At 32.0% G+C, this 20,734-nt stretch overlaps 1 protein-coding gene across 9 annotated transcripts; it reads right to left on the bottom strand.

Annotated features, from left to right (window-relative positions):
- Positions 1–520: 520 nt before the first annotated feature.
- LOC127720118 (zinc finger protein 234-like) lies at positions 521–18,922 on the bottom strand. 9 transcript variants are annotated; one of them, XM_052226542.1, is made up of 4 exons: positions 18,804–18,922; positions 2,423–2,661; positions 2,213–2,254; positions 521–2,170 (listed from the first exon to the last, which is right to left on the bottom strand). In XM_052226542.1, exons 2-4 carry the CDS (start codon positions 2,498–2,500, stop codon positions 773–775), a joined length of 1,518 nt encoding a protein of 505 aa, XP_052082502.1. In that variant the 5' UTR covers positions 2,501–2,661; positions 18,804–18,922; the 3' UTR covers positions 521–772. The 9 variants fall into 9 exon arrangements, with proteins under 9 accessions (XP_052082502.1, XP_052082500.1, XP_052082498.1 ...); XM_052226540.1 differs by having other exon boundaries at positions 2,339–2,661; XM_052226538.1 differs by having other exon boundaries at positions 521–2,128; positions 2,213–2,296; positions 2,339–2,661.
- Between the last annotated feature and the right edge of the window lie 1,812 nt (positions 18,923–20,734).

Here is a 20,734-nt window from a genome sequence, read left to right on the forward strand (position 1 = left end):
AAAGACATTGGCCATGTGACTGACGGAAACTTCGTAACATGAGGCATCTATATACAAAGTATGAAGCATCCAGGTCTTCCACCTTCTAAAATATAAAGCTTTTAAAAAGTTAGCTAACGCCGCCGCCGGATCACTATCCCTATGTCGAGCTTTCTGCGACAAAAGTCGCAGGCTCGACAAAAACCAATGACAAGATTACTGATTTGAGAGTTGGGACACTCACATGAACATGGAAAATTTAAATATATAATAACTAACAACATAGCAGAATAGAGATTGAAGATAGTAAGGGGACATAATCACATTCCAAACCCATAAGTTGATTTACAGAAGTGAAGCCGACAATGTCATGGCAATTTTCTTTTTTAAAACGACAAATTGAGAAACAAGTCCACAAACCACTACATAGAAAACTAAAGATTGAGCAACACTAAGCCCATAAAATATTGGGGCTGCTCTCATATTGATTATAAATCTAAAGCTAATTTGTAAGCTAAAAGTGGCATAAAAAACTAGCCAATTTTCCTGTATATTTTTATCATGTTTATACATTTTTTGACATTATCTGAGTAAAAAATTTAAAAATTCAATTATATAGGTTAAAAGATTTCTGGCTATGTATGTATACTGCACAAGAACATTTATACAAATGTCTTTTGTAATTACATATGATTAAAAGTTTAAATATATCTACAATATCTACTTTTTCATACACCATATTACATTTTTCACACAGTTCCAAAACCCAATCTTTTAATCAAGTATTCAAGGATCATGACGAGGATGACACGCGCTCCTCATCAACCATAAACATAGAATTGACAGTATTGTCGATATGAATCTTAGTATGGGTTTGAAAGTTACCTCTAAGACTAAACCTTTTACCACATACATCACACTGGTAAGGTCTTTCTCCCGAATGGACAGTCATGTGTCTCTGTACACTATGACTCTCACTAAATGATCTACCACAAACTTCACATTTGTATGGTTTTTCACCTGTATGTGTTCTCATGTGTTTCTGTAAAGAACTGTTCATGGTAAATCCTTTTCCACATTCTCCACATTTAAATGGTTTAACAATTGCATGGGATCTTTTATGTATCGCTAAGTTCCCACGGAGTCTAAACCCTTTCCCACATTCATCGCATTTGTGTGTTTTATCATTTTTGGCATCTGTATGTATTACCAAATGTGATTGAAGCTGACCACTCTGACAAAATCCTCTATCACATACGTGGCATACATATGGTTTTTCACCAGTATGCGTTCTCTGGTGTTTCTTTAATGTTCCACTAACTCTAAATTCTTTACCACATACCTCACATTTAAATGGTTTTTCACCAGTATGGATTCTCATGTGAGTTTGAAGCTGTCCCTTAAGACTAAATGCTTGGTCACACTGATCACATTTATGAGGTTTCTCACCAGTATGTATTTTCATGTGTGCATGTACATTACTACTCTGACTAAATTTCTTACCACATACATCACATTTATGTGGTTTTTCACCTGTATGTGTTTTCATGTGGTGTCTCAAAATAGTGTCCATACTAAATTGTTTCTCACATATTCCACACTTATATGGTTTTTCATTGGTATGTACTATCATGTGTGTCTTTAAATTACCACTTTGTCTAAAGTCCTTTCCACATATATCACATTTAAAAGCTTTACCTTGAGTATGTACCTTAAGATGTGTTTTCAAATAATTTTTCTGATTAAATGTCTTTCCACACTGCCCACATGCATATGCTTTTTCACTAATATGGATTTTCACGTGTCGTCTTAAATTTCTACTACTGCTAAATTGTTTCCCACAATTTGGGCAGAATAATTGCTTTTCAACAGTATGCATCCTCAAATGTTTATTATAGTGCCCTATATGACAAAACCCTTTTCCACATTCATCACACTTATATTGTATTATACCCGTATGGGTCCTAAGATGTCTATAAAAGTTGCCATTATGATTAAAACTTTTGCCACATTCACTACATACGTAAGATTTTTCAACATTTTGCATTTGCATCCGAACTTGATCATCAGCATTTTGGTAAAGTAATTCATTTGATTTACTGCACACCTCAGCACTTTTGTAAAGCGATTCATTTGATTTACTGCACACCTCAGCACTTTTGTAAAGCGATTCATTTGATTTACTGCACACCTCAGCATTTTGGTAATGTGATTCATTTGATTCACTGCACACCTCAGCACTTTTGTAAAGCGATTCATTTGATTTACTGCACACCTCAGCACTTTTGTAAAGCGATTCATTTGATTTACTGCACACCTCAGCATTTTGGTAATGTGATTCATTTGATTCACTGCACACCTCAGCACTTTTGTAAAGCGATTCATTTGATTTACTGCACACCTCAGCACTTTTGTAAAGTGATTCATTTGATTTACTGCACACCTCAGCATTTTGGTAATGTGATTCATTTGATTCACTGCATACCTCAAGCTTAACTGGAACACCTGTAATATCTGCCATATTTACTTCCAAAGTGGTTCAGTTATATGGATGTTTGCTATGAGTAATATCAAACTATTTCTTTCAGAATACCGAGCCAAAAAAAGTTAAATTCTTAAAGTTCTGCACACTGTTTACTCTGTCTTCTGATTTCCATTCATCTATCTCTACATTGTGCACACCTATAAAAGTAATAAAAATTATGTGTAGATCAGGGTTTTTAAAAATGGTTTGAGCCAGTTTGCCATTTTAATTATCTACTCATAACTCTTGATAAGCAACTAGTGAAGATGGCGATTAATAAATATATCTCTATTACCATGATTACAAGTATCTGTTTGTCCATGGTTAAATTAAAAATAAAAGAAAAGTGTTAGTATTTTTTTAACTCCATTATACATAAACACAAATTGTTATCAGGTATAATGGACATGGCAATTAATACTATACATACAATTATGAATCAGGATCCGTTCGCCCTGATTCATGTTCACCTTAATACTTGCTTGCCCTAATTTTTATTTTATCTTATTGTTCATGGTATAATATAGTATTTAAATAGAATATGTTGAAGTGTTTCATCTGTATGTTGAAAATTTCATCAGATATATATGTTGTATTGCTTCTGCCAGATCATTATTTTCCTTTGATTAGCACTGACAGGGGCGTAGCTACCTTCTTAATGAAGTGTAGTCACAAACTAAAGGGTGAGGGGTCTGGGGGCCGCCTAAGGCCCCCAGTAGGTCCAGGGCAGAAACCCCTCCGGAAGCTCAGGATATATTTAGCGTTTCAAAACAATCACAACCGTAATAAAATTTGTACATTTTTGTTGTGGTTTTTTGGTCATCTATTTGTTTAACTTTGAGTCGAATGAAGACTAAACATTGTCGTTTGCGTTTTTTATACGCTGTGAGAGTTTTTAAAATCACGGAGATTTGTTCGATATGCAAGTATTTGTATTGAGCAAAGTAGATGTATAAAAAACAAATAATACACATAAACACAATACTATATGTGGAGTTTCTGTTAGTATAAACATCATTGGATAACAAATACTTGGTGGACACATTCTCCAATATTTTGCTTAACATATATATTTGGATGATCAAAACATTTGTGGGTAAACTCTACAAGAGAGAGATAGGAATTTCTAATTTTACGCAGTTAGGAATTCTCGAAGTTGAAATTAATGAATATTTTCAGAGGGAATGGTACTTCAAATTGATCACGATCTTTTTCATGATCTGCGTTTGTTAATTAACAAATACTTATGCATTCGACCAGTTGTATGGCAATATCTAGATGATAACAGTGAAGATATGTGTATTAAAAGTTTGGTGTATCTTTCGAAAAAAAATCAGCAGCTTAGTGTCCCGACTCGGACAGAGAATTCATTATAAAATCGAATGACTAAATAGTCCAGTAAAACGATTTAAAATTAACAATTTATTTAAATGCTTTTACAATCAACCATTCGTATTGTCGGTCTATATAGAAACGACTTCGAATTATCGAATCTATATACAAGATGTTTTTTTGTAAAATAAATAAAAACGTAATACATGTACTTGAAAATGTGTACTTCTTTTATAACAGCAGTTCCAACTTCTCATCTACTAGTATACGGAAACTATTGATTGTTTGAATGGTTATTAATGTCCGGTTACAAATATTACATGACACCAGGACGAGAATCCGTTGACGTGATGTGAAAATGAACTATTCGTGTTGTCAAGACCTACATACTTAGTAAATTTTGAACTAGTTCACAAGGTAACAGTCATTATTCCCGGATCAATACGAGTTGAAGAGTCTTCGTTCTAGTAAGATGTGTGCTTTGATGCAAAGCGGAAAATAATAATGTTCAAGTTTTTTTGTTAACCCTAAAGGGATTATGCTTTTTTTCCCTCAAGGCGAGTATACGTTATGGTGGTGGTACCGACAACTATTTAGCTAGTATTTTCTAAACAATGCCCATTATACAAAAAGTTCCGCTAAGTTTACACCAGTTGTATGTATACATGTCTTACAGGATTAAAAATTTCGCTGCATGTGTATTCCTCTTGCTTTTATTCTTGAGGTAGTTTTTAAATTGCATACATAGAAAGACCAATTCCTATATGTTAACTTTGTCCCTCTCTCTCTCTCTCTCTTGTTTTTTTGTTTTTTTTTTTGGTGAAAACGACGTGGATGCACGTGCTGTCGTGCCTCCGGGTAGCTACGCCCCTGACTGAAGTGCACAGGAATATAAGGTATTTAATATAAAACAACCATAGACCAAGTTATCTGGGTTTTTTTCTGATAATCTTATCTTTTTTTTTACATTTTTTACTAAGTTGTCTGTATGTACATGATGTACAATCACCTATAGTTAGAGGAGGGGATAAGGTGTCTGCACAATGGTAGGCGGTGTTGTCATAGAAGTTAGTAATAATAAAATGCTTCGCTGGGCGCAGCTTGATACGACCGCAGAGGTCGAACCCTGAACAGTTGGGGCAAGTATGGACACAACATTCAAGCTTGATACAGCTCTGAATTTGGATTGTGATTAAATATTTGACACAGCATAGGTTTCTGACACAGAAAGAATGTGGTCTAAGAACTTCAATTTTTTTAATTTACCTATTATGGTCCAATGTCCAAAATCAAAATACATGGTTAGATTCAGCATATCAAAGAACCCCATATATTCAATTTTTGTTGAAATCAAACAAAGTTTAATTTTGGACCCCGATTTGGACAAACTTGAAAACTGGTCCCATAATCAAAAATCTAAACACATGTTTAGATTCAGCATATCAAAGAACCCCAAAAATTCAATTTTTGTTAAAATCAAACTAAGTTTAATTTTGGACCCTTTGGACCTTAATGTAGACCAATTTAAAAAACGGGACCCAAAATTAAAAATCTAAAAACACGGTTAGATTTGGCATATCAAAGAACCCCAATAATTCAATTTTTGATGAAATCAAACAAAGTTTAATTTTGGACCCTTTTGACCTCAATATGAACCAATTTGATAGCAGGCCCACAAAATAAAAAATCTAAATACATGGTAAGAATCAGCATATCAAAGAACCCCATATATTCAATTTTTGTTGAAATCAAACAAAGTTTAATTTTGGACCCCAATTTGGACCAACTTGAAAACTGGGCCAAAAATCTAAAATCTAAATACATGTTTAGATTCAGCATATCAAAGAACCCCATATATTCAATTTTTGTTGAAATCAAACAAAGTTTAATTTTGGACCCCAACTTGGACCAACTTGAAAACTGGTCCCATAATCAAAAATCTAAACACATGTTTAGATTCAGCATATCAAAGAACCCCAAAAATTCAATTTTTGTTAAAATCAAACTAAGTTTAATTTTGGACCCTTTGGACCTTAATGTAGACCAATTTAAAAAACGGGACCCAAAATTAAAAATCTAAATACACGGTTAGATTTGGCATATCAAAGAACCCCAATAATTAAATTTTTGATGAAATCAAACAAAGTTTAATTTTGGACCCTTTTGACCTCAATATGAACCAATTTGATAGCGGGCCCACAAATAAAAATTCTAAATACATGGTAAGATTCAGCATATCAAAGAACCCCATATATTCAATTTTTGTTGAAATCAAACAAAGTTTAATTTTGGACCCCAATTTGGACCAACTTGAAAACTGGGCCAAAAATCTAAAATCTAAATACATGTTTAGATTCAGCATATCAAAGAACCCCATATATTCAATTTTTGTTGAAATCAAACAAAGTTTAATTTTGGACCCCAACTTGGACCAACTTGAAAACTGGGCCCATAATCAAAAATCTAAACACATGTTTAGATTCAGCATATCAAAGAACCCCAAGAATTCAATTTTTGTTAAAATCAAACTAAGTTTAATTTTGGACCCTTTGGACCTTAATGTAGACCAATTTAAAAACGGGACCCAAAATTAAAAATCTAAATACACGGTTAGATTTGGCATATCAAAGAACCCCAATAATTCAATTTTTGATGAAATCAAACAAAGTTTAATTTTGGACCCTTTTGACCTCAATATGAACCAATTTGATAGCGGGTCCACAAATAAAAAATCTAAATACATGGTTAGATTCAGCATATCAAAGAACCCCAAGAATTCAATTTTTGATGAAATCAAACAAAGTTTAATTTTGGACCCTTTTGACCTCAATGTGGACAAAGTTGATAACAGGGCCCAAAAATCAAAAATCTAAATACATGGTTAGATTCAGCATATCAAAGAACCCCATATATTCAATTTTTGTTGAAATCAAACAAAGTTTAATTTTGGACCCCGATTTGGACCAACTTGAAAACTGGGCCCATAATTAAAAATCTAAATACATGTTTAGATTCAGCATATCAAAGTACCCTAAAAATTCAATTTTTGTTAAAATCAAACTAAGTTTAATTTTGGACCCTTTTGACCTTAATGTAGACCAATTTGAAAACGGAACCAAAAATTAAGAATCTAAATACACGGTTAGATTCGGAATATCAAAGAACCCCAATAATTCAATTTTTGATGAAATCAAACAAAGTTAAATTTTGGACCCTTTGGACCTCAATGTGGACCAATTTAAAAACGGGGCCCAAAATCCAAAAACTTAATACACGGTTAGATTCAGCATATTAAAGAACCCCAAGAATTCAAGAATAAAACCCCATTGAAATTGATCAAGAAATAAGTAATTTATACGAAGTATCTTCTTTTGCACAATACTGTGCAATTGAATATTTCTTGCTATTGTGCAATACTGTACAATTGACAATTTCTTGCTATTGCGCAATATTGTGCTATTGGATATTTCTTGCTATTGCGCAATACTGTGCAATTGAAGATTTCTTGCTATTGCGCAATACTGTGCAATTGAAGATTTCTTGCAATTGTGCAATACTTATTATATAATAATTTACACATCCTGTTTGGTGTGTATCTCCTACCATATCATTATTATTTGCTTTTAAATATTAATCAGAAATAACCAACTTAAAATGGAAAATTTTAAAAGAAAAAAAAAAGGAAAAAAAGAAAAAAAAAAATCCCCCCCCAAATTTTTTGAACCCCCTTATGATTCATCACCCCCAAACTCAATCCCAGCCTTCCCTTTGTGGTATGGTACCTTGCAGTACAATTTCAGAGAGATCCATACACTTGAACACAAGTTATTGTCTGGAAACTAGAAAAATGCTTATTTTTGGCCCCTTTTTGGCCCCCAATTCCTAAACGTTTCGGGCAATTACCCCCAAACTCAATTCCAGCTTTCCCTTTGTGATATGGAACCTTGTAGTACAATTTCAGAAATATCCAAACACTTACACACAAGTTATTGTCATGAAACTAGAAAAATGCTTGTTTTTTGCCCCTTTTTTTGCCCCTAATTCCTAAAATTTTGAGGCAATTACCCCCAAAATCAATTACAGCCTTCCCTTTGTGATATGGAACCTTGTGGTACAATGTCAGAGAGATCCATACACTTACACACAAGTTATTGTCTGGAAGTTACAAAAATGCTTATTTTTGGCCCCTTTTTGGCCCCTAATTCCTTAACTGTTGGTACCATAACCCCCAAAATCAATCCCCACCTTCCTTTCGTGGTATTGAACGTTATGGTAAAATTTCATGGAGATCCATTCACTTAAACTAAAGTTAGAGTGCGAAAACCAATGTGTCTTCGGACGACGCCGGACGACGACGACGACGACGACGACGACGACGACGCCAACGTCATACCAATATACGACCAAAAAATTTTCAATTTTTGCGGTCGTATAAAAAGTACAGGTTCCAGCCCCGCTCGGGGAGGAAGTAATGAAACAGATCTACTCTAACATCGTTAGGTTGATTTTCTAGGCACTTTATACATATTCTAATGCCTGTTATTTCTTAATCATAAGAAATCCGATGGACAAGGTATAATTTGCAGTTGTCACTACACATAGGCAGACATGTACACAAATATATATATACTTTATGGAAGAATGAATTGATTCCATTTAATCCAATTCCATGTTTAACAAATTTGTCACTGAAAAAAGGAGCAAAGCTGTGAAATAAATTCCCTTCCATGTCTTTCATTTCATACATCATGTACAAAATGTACATTACATGCTTTGTTATACAGTCAGAGATATAACTCTATAGGGTTATTACAGAAAATAACTTGCGTGTGTTATTACAGATACTTTCATGAGTTGTCTACTCTTTATTCCTTTAATTTTCTAAATCTGTAATAACATATGTTTGTTATTTGTAAAATGAATCAAAAACATTTTAATTTATAATGGGCTCTAGGGAACTCTTGAGACTTTGTGCAGAAACTAAATGCATAGCCTTGATAATTAACTTTCTAATTAAATTAATACATTTTTTATTAACCATGGTAAATCAATGAGACGAGGCTTTTAAGGGATAAAATTAGCTGTAATAACATAGCTTAGTTATTAAAGGAATGTAACCTATTATATGAGTCACTTGGGAATTACTGGGAAGCTTGTGCAGAACCTCATTACATGCTCTGGTCATTATTTCTTACAATAAATTAAAATACATTGTAATTAAGCATGATGTATGTCTGAGAAAATGTTTTGGAGTGATATAGAGAAGCTGTGATAACACCCTTTAGTTATTACAGGCATATTTTTTCTGTAATAACATATAGGTGTACTATGCAAAATTGGCAAACTATGAACTGTTATATCTTTCTATAGTTAAGTATACATAAAGACAATAGTAATATCAATAGAACTTGTATGCATTTTAAATAAACTAGTGATGTATATTGTCCCTTTGATGACAAATGTATGTTATTTTTCTGTAATAACCCTATAGAGTTATATCCCTGACTGTTATATAAGTCATTCCAATGTGACTAGTTTATTTATAAAAATGTTATTTTCATTATCAAACCACCAAAGATAAGAAACAATCAGTGAGATCAGAGACATCCTATAATCATGCATCATTAGCATTACAATCAATAGTATTTAAAATTAATTATAAATGTTATTAGAAAAACAAATTACAGTAACAATTATGCCAACCATTTCTCTTAAATAACCAATTAATTTTAAAATACAATATATTTCCATGGGTTTTTTTGATGAATTTTGATATATATATATATATATATATGTATTTTCTTTAATATTAAATTTCATAAAACAAGAGTGCACACACTGAAATGTCTAGCCTTCTTTACTAACCATTGATTTTATGTTGATAGTCCTAAATATAAAGCTTTACTACAAGTAACACATAAACTTAACATGATCCAAGAAAATGAGGTCAAGGTCAGATAAACCAAAAAAGAAATACATGTACACCTAACAATCATTCAATAAACCAAACATAGTTGACCTTTTGCTTATAGTTTCTAAGAAACAGTCTTAACCAAGAAAACTTAACATTGACCAATAAACCATGAAAATGAGGTCAAGGTCAGATGAACCATGTCAGGCAGACTAGTACACCTTACAATCAATTTATGCATTAAATATAGTTGACCTATTGCTTATAGTATCTAAGAAACAAACTTAACCATGAAAACTTAACATTGACCAATGAACCTTGAAAATGAGGTAAAGGTCAGATGATACATGCCAGATAGACATATACACCTTACAATCCTTCCATACAACAAATATAGTTGATCTATTGCTTATAGTTGAACAAAAACAGACCAAAACACAAAAACTTAACACTGAGAAATGAACCGTGAAAATGAGGTCAAGGTCAAATAAAACCTGTGAGACTGACATGTACATCATAAAATATTTCCATACACAAAATATAATTGACCTATAGATTGCATAAAGTTTTAGAAAAAAAGACCAAAACTCAAAAACTTAACCTTGTTCACTGATCCACGAAATGAGGTCGAGGTCAAATGAAAATTGTCTGTCGGGCATGAGGACCTTGCAAGGTACGCACATACTAAATATAGTTATCCTATTACTCATAATAAGAAAAAAAAATTAACATTACAAAAAATGTTGACTTTTTTTTTCAAGTAGTCACTGAACCATGAAAATGAGGTCAAGGACAATGAACTTATGACAGACGGAAACTTCATAAGATGAGGCATCTATATACAAAGTATGAAGCATCCAGGTCTTCTAGCTTCTAAAATATAAAGCTTTTAAGAAGTTAGCTAACGCCGCCGCCGCTGCCGGATCACTATCCATATGTCGAGCTTTCTGCGACAAAAGTCGCAGGCTCGACAAAAATTATCATCATAGGATAACAAAAAAAAACTTTAATACCATTAATTATTAATAATCATGATAAATAATAATTTCTTTTTTTAATTAGGGCAAACATGTACAGTTTTAGGTCAAAAGTGATTCACCTATCATTGCCTATCGGAATTCCCCTATTTTTTTTATATAAAACACTTTTTTCTTAAACATTGCTAAAAACTAATTTGAGCTAGGACTATTATACTAACGTTAGTAAAATAGTCCCAGATTTGAGGTCCAATTTTGACATGTTTGATGAAATTTTTAATTTTAAACTCATAAATGATAAAATGTGTAGTTTTTATGAAATATTTTTATAACATGCCATTTATGACTGAGAAATAATCATGATCATTATTTGTATGCAAATGTTGAAATCAAGGCTTCCAAAACGGTCATATATTCCGGACAATTGTATAATGTCCGGTAAAAGTCCGGCTGGGCAAAGCATGAAACGGTCATCTACTTTTTAGTTGTCAAGGCTTTCTTAAGAGACGGTCATTTTAGCATAATTCGCGATCTTTTTGACCCAACCTTTTGCCTTTAACAGCCACACATTTCCGGTCATAAAAGTGACATGATGATTAATTACTATCAAAACAACCCCTACTTCAATACTTTCTAATTTTAATCAAGGCTAATTAGTTTTTGGACAGCTGAAATCTACCTGTTCAGGTGACAGGTAAACTATTTCCAGTACCGGACATCGTATAAATTGATCGGTCTATTCAAAGTTAATTTCTTACATTTCGGCGGTTTCTATCTAATTGATTTAGTCCAAAAGATTGAAATTATAAGAAATACGTTTATAAACATGATTTGATGAAAAATTTAAAAAGGTTTTAAATGAAAAATCGTAAGAACTACGTTTTATGAACTAGAACACGTGTGCGCATGTGCGCAGTAGGGAAATTTAATATTATGCATCCTTCATTTCTTAAAAAATGATAAAAATTATCATTGATACCTGTATCTAACGTTCATTTCAAGTATTTTGTTGCAGAAATAACGTGGAAAGAGCTTCTTCATTCAGTCGTGCTTTGTAAACGTACACGGATTTTACGTATCCGTTTCTGGTCCATGTTTTACCATTGTCAGGTCAACATCCGGTATTAGGAAAACGTGATTTTAAAAACGAAAGTAAAGTTTTTGACAACGTAATTTTGCACAAATAAAGAGTCTAAGGCAGTTATGAGCACACTGATGTGCACACTTCGAATTATGCACTGCCAATTTAACAGTTTACGTCCGAACATCAAATTCACATCAAAGTAAAGTTTAATATCGTTTTTTTTTTAATCTAATGTCAATCATTGGGATGGCAATCTGATTACCATAATTGCCTTTTGTGACTTAGTCTTAAGAGATTAAAATCGGGATAAGATATAAAATGTCCGGCTGGCTCAAATATTTTTTGGAAGCCCTGGTTGAAATGAAGTGTCATTTTTTCCTTTATAGCCAACTGTGGTGAACTGATTTTTTCAGGCAGAAATTTATACATCTCTTTAAACAGGTCAGGAATAACCACCAATTGGTGGATTATACCTCAATTGACGTATAATCCACCAATTGACATATAATGGTATAGACAAATTGACATATAATTCTTTGTTTTTCAAAGCAAATTATTCAACCAAAATGGAGCATTGTTTTCTTAAAACCATATTATTGTATGAAATCATGTCAAACATTTCTAGTTTAGTATAGTGACATAACATATTGCATTTAATCAATAATTGTATTTGCAGTTTCTTCTATTGCTATCTTGTCAATCCTTGATTGGCAAATTTACCACTTATCACCTGTCAATGGACATCAATACTGTCTGCAGTCATGTGATTATGAGTACAACTCCACAGGTGAATGGAGCTCTTTGTTAATATTTGACTTTCATTATTAAAAGTCAATCATGGTCAATAGTAAAGATGTTCCAACAAAAGAATTGTTGTACACATGCATTCTCAAGAGATGCAGCAGGCTTTGACAAAACTGAAACTTTTGGAGGACTCAAATTTATAATGATCATAAAATAGGTTGTAAGTTGCAAAATGATGGTCCTATCTCATACTAGCATTTCATAACAAAAAAAAACTTACATTATACGTCAATTGGTCTATACCACTATTATCAATTGGTGGATTATACATCAACTGAGGTATAATCCACCAATTGACAATTCGGCAATTGGTGGTTATTCCTGACCTGTTAAACAGTCATGGGTGTATCTACAGACACTACAAACCAGTAAAAGTCTGAAATGGCCTATATCTGTACTCGACTGTACTGATTTTTACTCGACCAATCTGAATTGGTCTGAAATTTACTTGATAATACTCGACTGTAGTCTGAACCATACTTAACAGTCTGAACTTGTACTCGACCAGTACTTAACCATTTTATACACGTCTGAACCATGCTCGATCTAGTCTGAACCATACTCGACCTAGTCTGAACCATACTCGACCAAGTCTTAACCAACCTAGACCTATTTTTTGTATTTATCTATTGTATTTCATCAATTTAGGAACTGTTTTTAACAACAGCTATTTCCCCTGGCTAGAAATTTGAACAACAATTTGAAATTAAAAATGTGTTCAATATAGCATTGAAACCAAAATTTCACAATAAACATAATATAACTTCAACACCATATTCATCAACACTTATATACATACATATATATCACCTTTAAAATAAAATTAAAATAAGCTGATCAAATAATCTCAAAACTGAATTGTGACTAATATTTTCAATGTTATTCAAAAATTTTTGAATGTTTCAGATATATTTTATGGTTACTGGACAATTTTCATCACTAACTTAAGCCTAGTATAGATTTATGGTGTCAGTTGAGTTTAGTAAATAATGCAGTGAACATTTTTTTTTATTAAAATATATATAAAATAGCATATAAAGCAACTTGATCAATTTAAATAAAATAATGCTTCGCTGGGCGCAGCTTGATACGACCGCAGAGGTCGAACCCTGAACATTTGGGGCAAGTATGGACACAACATTCAAGCTTGATACAGCTCTGAATTTGGATTGTGATTAAATATTTGACACAGCATAGGTTTCTGACACAGAAAGAATGTGGTCTAAGAACTTGAATTTTTTTAATTTACCTATTATGGTCCAATGTCCAAAATCAAAATACATGGTTAGATTCAGCATATCAAAGAACCATGATATATTCAATTTTTGTTGAAATCAAACAAAGTTTAATTTTGGACCCCAACTTGGACCAACTTGAAAACTGGGCCCATAATCAAAAATCTAAACACATGTTTAGATTCAGCATATCAAAGTACCCCAAGAATTCAATTTTTGTTAAAATCAAACTAAGTTTAATTTTGTACCCTTTGGACCTTAATGTAGACCAATTTAAAAAACGGGACCCAAAATTAAAAATCTAAATACACAGTTAGATTTGGAATGTCAAAGAACCCCAATAATTCAATTTTTGATGAAATCAAACAAAGTTTAATTTTGAACCCTTTTGACGTCAATATGAACCAATTTGATAGCTGGGCCCACAAATAAAAAATCTAAATAAATGGTTAGATTCAGCATATCAAAGAACCCCATATATTCAATTTTTGTTGAAATAAAAAAAAGTATAATTTTGGACCCCAACTTGGACCAACTTGAAAACTGGGCCCATAATCAAAAATCTAAACACATGTTTAGATTCAGCATATCAAAGAACCCCAAGAATTCAATTTTTGTTAAAATCAAACTAAGTTTAATTTTGGACCCTTTGGACCTTAATGTAGACCAATTTAAAAAACGGGACCCAAAATTAAAAATCTAAATACACGGTTAGATTTGGAATGTCAAAGAACTCCAATAATTCAATTTTTGATGAAATCAAACAAAGTTTAATTTTGGACCCTTTTGACGTCAATATGAACCAATTTGATAGCTGGGCCCACAAATAAAAAATCTAAATAAATGGTTAGATTCAGCATATCAAAGAACCCCATATATTCAATTTTTGTTGAAATAAAAAAAAGTTTAATTTTGGACCCCAACTTGGACCAACTTGAAAACTGGGCCCATAATCAAAAATCTAAACACATGTTTAGATTCAGCATATCAAAGAACCCCAAGAATTCAATTTTTGTTAAAATCAAACTTAGTTTAATTTTGGACCCTTTGGACCTTAATGTAGACCATTTTAAAAAACAGGACCCAAAATTAAAAATCTAAATACACGGTTAGATTTGGCATATCAAAGAACCCCAATAATTCAATTTTTAATGAAATCAAACGAAGTTTAATTTTGGACCCTTTTGACCTAAATATGAACCAATTTGATAGCGGGCCCCCAAATAAAAAATCTAAATACATGGTTAGATTCAGCACAGCATATCAAAGAACCCCATATATTCAATTTTTGTTGAAATCAAACAAAGTTTAATTTTGGACCCCAATTTGGACCAACTTGAAAACTGGGCCAAAAATCTAAAATCTAAATACATGTTTAGATTCAGCATATCAAAGAACCCCATATATTCAATTTTTGTTGAAATCAAACAAAGTTTAATTTTGGACCCCAACTTGGACCAACTTGAAAACTGGGCCCATAATCCAAAATCTAAACACATGTTTAGATTCAGCATATCAAAGAACCCCAAGAATTCAATTTTTGTTAAAATCAAACTAAGTTTAATTTTGGACCCTTTGGACCTTAATGTAGACCAATTTATAAAACGGGACCCAAAAATAAAAATCTAAAAACACGGTTAGATTTGGCATATCAAAGAACCCCAATAATTCAATTTTTGATGAAATCAAACAAAGTTTAATTTTGGACCCTTTTGACCTCAATATGAACCAATTTGATAGCGGGCTCCCAAAAAAAAAATCTAAATACATGGATAGATTCAGCATATCAAAGAACCCCATATATTCAATTTTTGTTGAAATCAAACAAAGTTTAATTTTGGACCCCAATTTGGACCAACTTGAAAACTGGGCCAAAAATCTAAAATCTAAATACATGTTTAGATTCAGCATATCAAAGAACCCCATATATTCAATTTTTGTTGAAATCAAACAAAGTTTAATTGTTGACCCCAACTTGGACCAACTTGAAAACTGGGCCCATAATCAAAAATCTAAACACATGTTTAGATTCAGCATATCAAAGAACCCCAAGAATTCAATTTTTGTTAAAATCAAACTTAGTTTAATTTTGGACCCTTTGGACCTTAATGTAGACCATTTTAAAAAACAGGACCCAAAATTAAAAATCTAAATACACGGTTAGATTTGGCATATCAAAGAACCCCAATAATTCAATTTTTGATGAAATCAAACGAAGTTTAATTTTGGACCCTTTTGACCTCAATATGAACCAATTTGATAGCGGGTCCACAAATAAAAAATCAAAATGCATGGTTAGATTCAGCATATCAAAGAACCCCATATATATTAAATTTTTGTTGAAATCAAACATAGTTTAATTTTGGACCCCAATTTAGACCAACTTGAAAACTGGGCCAAAAATCTAAAATCTAAATACATGTTTAGATTCAGCATATCGAAGAACCCCATATATTCAATTTTTGTTAAAATCAAACAAAGTTTAATTTTGGACCCTTTGGACCTTAATGTAAACCAATTTGAAAACTGGACCCAAAATTAAAAATCTAAATACACGGTTAGATTCGGCATAACAAATAAATAAATGTGGTCAAAGATTTTACAAATCTAATGCGCCATACTGTGCAATTAAAGATTACTTCTTGAAATTTTTCAATATTTGAAATTTGAAAAAAAAATAATATTTGAAGAATAATTCTTTTTAATTTCTGAAATCTAAAATGAGAAAAAATTGACCCCCCACAATTTCTTTTTACCCCCCCCCCCCTTTTTCCCCCAAAAAATTCTTTCCCTAAAGATATGGTCATAATCTCAATTCAAATTTCCAATGGAGTTTGAAACCATAATCACCCATTTAAATTTACCATAGTGCTAACTTAATCTATTTTATAATAGAATTTAAAATATAGTGTCAAATCTTTTGTAAAAAAAAAAATGCAACATTTGCAGATATTTTTACTGGTCTTCCTTTATAAATATGCATTTCTATAAACATAATTTAAAAGCAGTGTAAGGGAAGTAACCAAAACGTATTGGGATTACCTCCCTTACACTGTTTTAAATTATCTTAATTGTTCATTAACCATTACTTTATACATAATTTAAAAGCAGTGTAAGGGAGATAATTTCAATGATGTTTTTGATTTATCTCCCTTACACTGCTTTAAATTATGTTTTGTACTAAAGTATTTGTCCATTAACCAGGACAACCTTGTTTTTCCCCTTTTTTTGCCCCTAATTCCTAAACGGTTTGAGCCACAACCCCCCAAAGCAAATCCTAACCATCCCTTTGTGGTATGGAAACTTGTAGTATAATTTCAGAGAGATCCATACACCGTTCCACAGTTATTGTCTGGAAACTAGAAAATGCTTATTTTTGGCCCCTTTTTGGCCCCTCATTCCTTAACTGTTGGTACCATAACCCCCAAAATCAATCCCCACCTTCCTTTTGTGGTATTGAACCTTATGGTAAAACTTCAAAGAGATCCATTCACTTAAACTAAAGTTAGAGTGCGAAAACCAATGTGTCTTCGGACGACGACGCCGGACGGCGACGACGACACCAACATCATACCAATATACGACCGCAAAAATTTTTTGCGGTCGTATAAAAATGACACCTTTGTTTTGTTAAACCAAGAATTTATGATAATAGAACTTCCATAGTAATCCTGTGATAAACTTTTAAAAAAGGAAATGTGTTCCAAAGTTACAGTAAAAATTTATTTCAATTAAATTTAAATAATTTTTGTCAAAATTAAAGACATGGCATGCAAGAAGCACTTTAATAAGGTTTAATTACCTCAGTACATGTATGTTTGACAGGTAAAAAGAAGCCCTATTTTTCTTAAACTCGTGTACTACTTATCTAGTGAATTCATAAAGGCCTTGTGATTTAAGTTTCACAGGATGTTGCAATTTTGAATGAATGTTTATATTTAGAATTTAATACTCTCTGACCAGGTGTGATCTTTTTCATGAGTTTGCCCCAAGCAGGAGGTATTACTTTATACTTCACCACTAATCAGAAGAACAATTTTATTAATTTCTTTAATTTTTATCCCTTTTTGATATATATTGTATATAATATATCCCAAATTATAATAATAGATATATTTCTAAAATAAGGTAAAACAGTTTCAGTGATTTTGTTGGCTGTTGTTACCTCATTAAAAAGATAATTATATAACTATTGTACATTTTTTGTATGTAACCATGAAATCTATGTAGTTTTTATTTAGGAATTAGGAAAATTAATTAAAAAAAAAAACATGCCAAACAAGAAGCACCTTAATAAGGTTTAATTACCCTCAGTATAGGTGTGGTTTTTAGGTAAAAGAAAATCTTTTTTTAACAAAACTCTAAAACTTTAAAATTAATATATTTAAATTATTACATAAGATAATTTGATTTAACTATCTCTATTTGATAAATCTGAGAATCATGTAAGAATGTAAAAATCTGTTTTTATAATATATCTTTATTTTATTGTGGCTGTTGTCATGTCAATTAAAAAGAAATTTATTTTAACAGTTAAAATTTAGAAAAAGTAGAGGTTATTTGGTCAAGTATGGTACAGATTGGTCGAGTATTGTTCAGACCTTTGGTCGAGTATGGTTTAGACTGAAAAAAATAGGTCGAGAATGGGTTAAGACTGTTTCAGACTGGTCGAGTAATAGTTCAGACTATTTTCAATGGCAAAGATAAGGGTCAAGTACAAATCAGTACAGTCGAGTATGGTTAAGACTGGGGTCGAGTAATGTAGAGTAAAATTCAGACCAATTCAGACTGGTCGAGTAAAAATCAGTACAGTCGAGTACAGATATAGACCATTTCAGACTTTTACTGGTTTGTAGTGAGACTACAATAAATAATCTTTTGTATCTGATAGCTGTAAAAATATCTCCTTTGGATTTTTTTTATGAAGTTCCCTTTTCTGACATATCATAATACTAACTCTTTCTATTTTAACGATTAAAAACTTGAACAGACAATAACAAAGGCTGCCGACAATCAGTTCTTTTTGGTATTTTACTGTTCAAGGACAGATAACTGATCTGGTATGTACGATCACCGAAATGTCTAAGAAAAGAACATTGTGGAATAAAGTTCTATTATTTTTCACAAAAGCAACGATGGTCTGTATGAGGTTCACAGAATGGATAATGGGCAAAAATATAAGAAATATAGAAAAATTGCCTAAACATTAAAGCATAGATAATGGCTATTATATCTATGATTAAAGAATACAGAAATGAAGATCCACCATCCAGATTCTCGGTATTATTATTATTATCATTATTATTTCGGTAAAGACATGGAAGTTCGGTATACATAAATACAAGTAGCATTAGCTATGTACTGTCAGAAGAGCTTTTTGGAGACACCACCATTACCTCACTACAATATATGAGGGTCCTTCAATTCTGTATTCTTTATTTTTATATGTCATTCTCAGACTCTATTCTTTATATGTTTGCCCATTAATATTCTCTCAGGCAGGCAAAAACCTCAGCTCAGCACAAGTCTGGCTTCGCTGAATATAATAATATTTTTTGCTTTCTGTCGTCTCTTTGTTAACTATTAAATGCTTAAATTAGTTTTGAATTATCATACACATCTTCAATATTAGATTTCGTATTATGCTTTAAAATGCTCCTTCTCGTATTGTTTAGTGCAAATTAAATTTTTAAAATCAATTTCTTGTTTTTTTAAATATCAAATTTTATTATGATTCTTACCTATGTTTTACTTTTTTCTTATTGCTTATTCCAAATACTTAGTGGCTACATTTTTATCATACTTTAAATTTGCTTAGACATGTTACACCAAGTCTTTCATATATATAAATGCCAAATTTTGAGAATGTAATGTATGTTGTTATTATTGTTTTTATATTCGGTTAAAAGCTCTCTCGAGCTTGTGGTGTACAGTTTTTATACATGCCGAATCAAAATTTTCTTATCGTATCTTATCTTTTGAAACCTCTATGCCTATATTGGCCTAACGGGTTTTTTAATATCTCATTTGCGTATATATATGCATGCAATAGATCCGTGAAAAATTCTTTGACCTTATAAGCTAGTTCGCCTTATTACAGAAATATTTTTAACATGAAAAACAAGTGCACTGATATGTATACACATCAAATTTATTTTTTGACAGACTGCAGAAAGATCACTCTGATTAATCACATCAAATTTATTTCTTGACAGACTGCAGAAAATCCATTCTGATTAATTGTTTTCATTAAGTGCGTATTTTAGGGGACTGTGGTATAATAGCTAAGGGACTAGGATGCTAGGAGGAAATTTGAAAAAAGGCAGGACAGGAGTTTTGAGTAGAAAAAAAGGCAGGATGACAATTTATGTAAAAAAAAAGTCAGGATAAATTAATGAAAAAAATGGCAGGACCGAATAAAGTGAAAAAACTAAAAGGCAGGACAGAGATTACAACTAAAAAAAAAAAAATGCAGGACAAAATTTTCCATCCTAGCCAACCCCCCCCCCCTAAAAATCAAATGGTAGCTCCCTAACTTCGAATTCCATAAACAAGTGTTATCACACAGGCTACAGGGGCGGATCCAGCGATTTTTAAAAAGGGGTTTCAACCCAGGATAAAAGAGGGGGGTTCCAACCATATGTCCCCATTCAAAAGCTTGATCGTCATAAAAAGGGGGTTCACTTGTTTTTATCATGCAAAATACGCAAATACAATTCGATAAATCGATTATCTGGTCGTCTGCATATTTTTATTGTAAATTATCAGTATGCAGACAACCTGATAATCGGTACATACACAGACGTGCCGCTGGTAAAAATAACTTTTTTTGAATGTCAAATATATCAATGAGGTGCAATTTTACGGAGGTATTATATATCAATGGGT

Source organism: Mytilus californianus, unplaced genomic scaffold, assembly GCF_021869535.1.
Source record: "Mytilus californianus isolate M0D057914Y unplaced genomic scaffold, xbMytCali1.0.p SCAF_11, whole genome shotgun sequence".
In the NCBI taxonomy this organism is placed as follows: domain Eukaryota; kingdom Metazoa; phylum Mollusca; class Bivalvia; order Mytilida; family Mytilidae; genus Mytilus; species Mytilus californianus.

Coding starts and splice junctions, on each gene's coding strand:
- LOC127720118 (XM_052226537.1), bottom strand. CDS start 2,500: ATGGCAGATATTACAGGTGTTCCAGTTAAGCTTGAGGTATGCAGTGAA. Junction 2,297..2,338: donor CGCTTTACAAAAGTGCTGAG/GTGTGCAGTGAA, acceptor CAAAATGCTGAG/GTGTGCAGTAAATCAAATGA. Junction 2,171..2,212: donor CGCTTTACAAAAGTGCTGAG/GTGTGCAGTGAA, acceptor CAAAATGCTGAG/GTGTGCAGTAAATCAAATGA.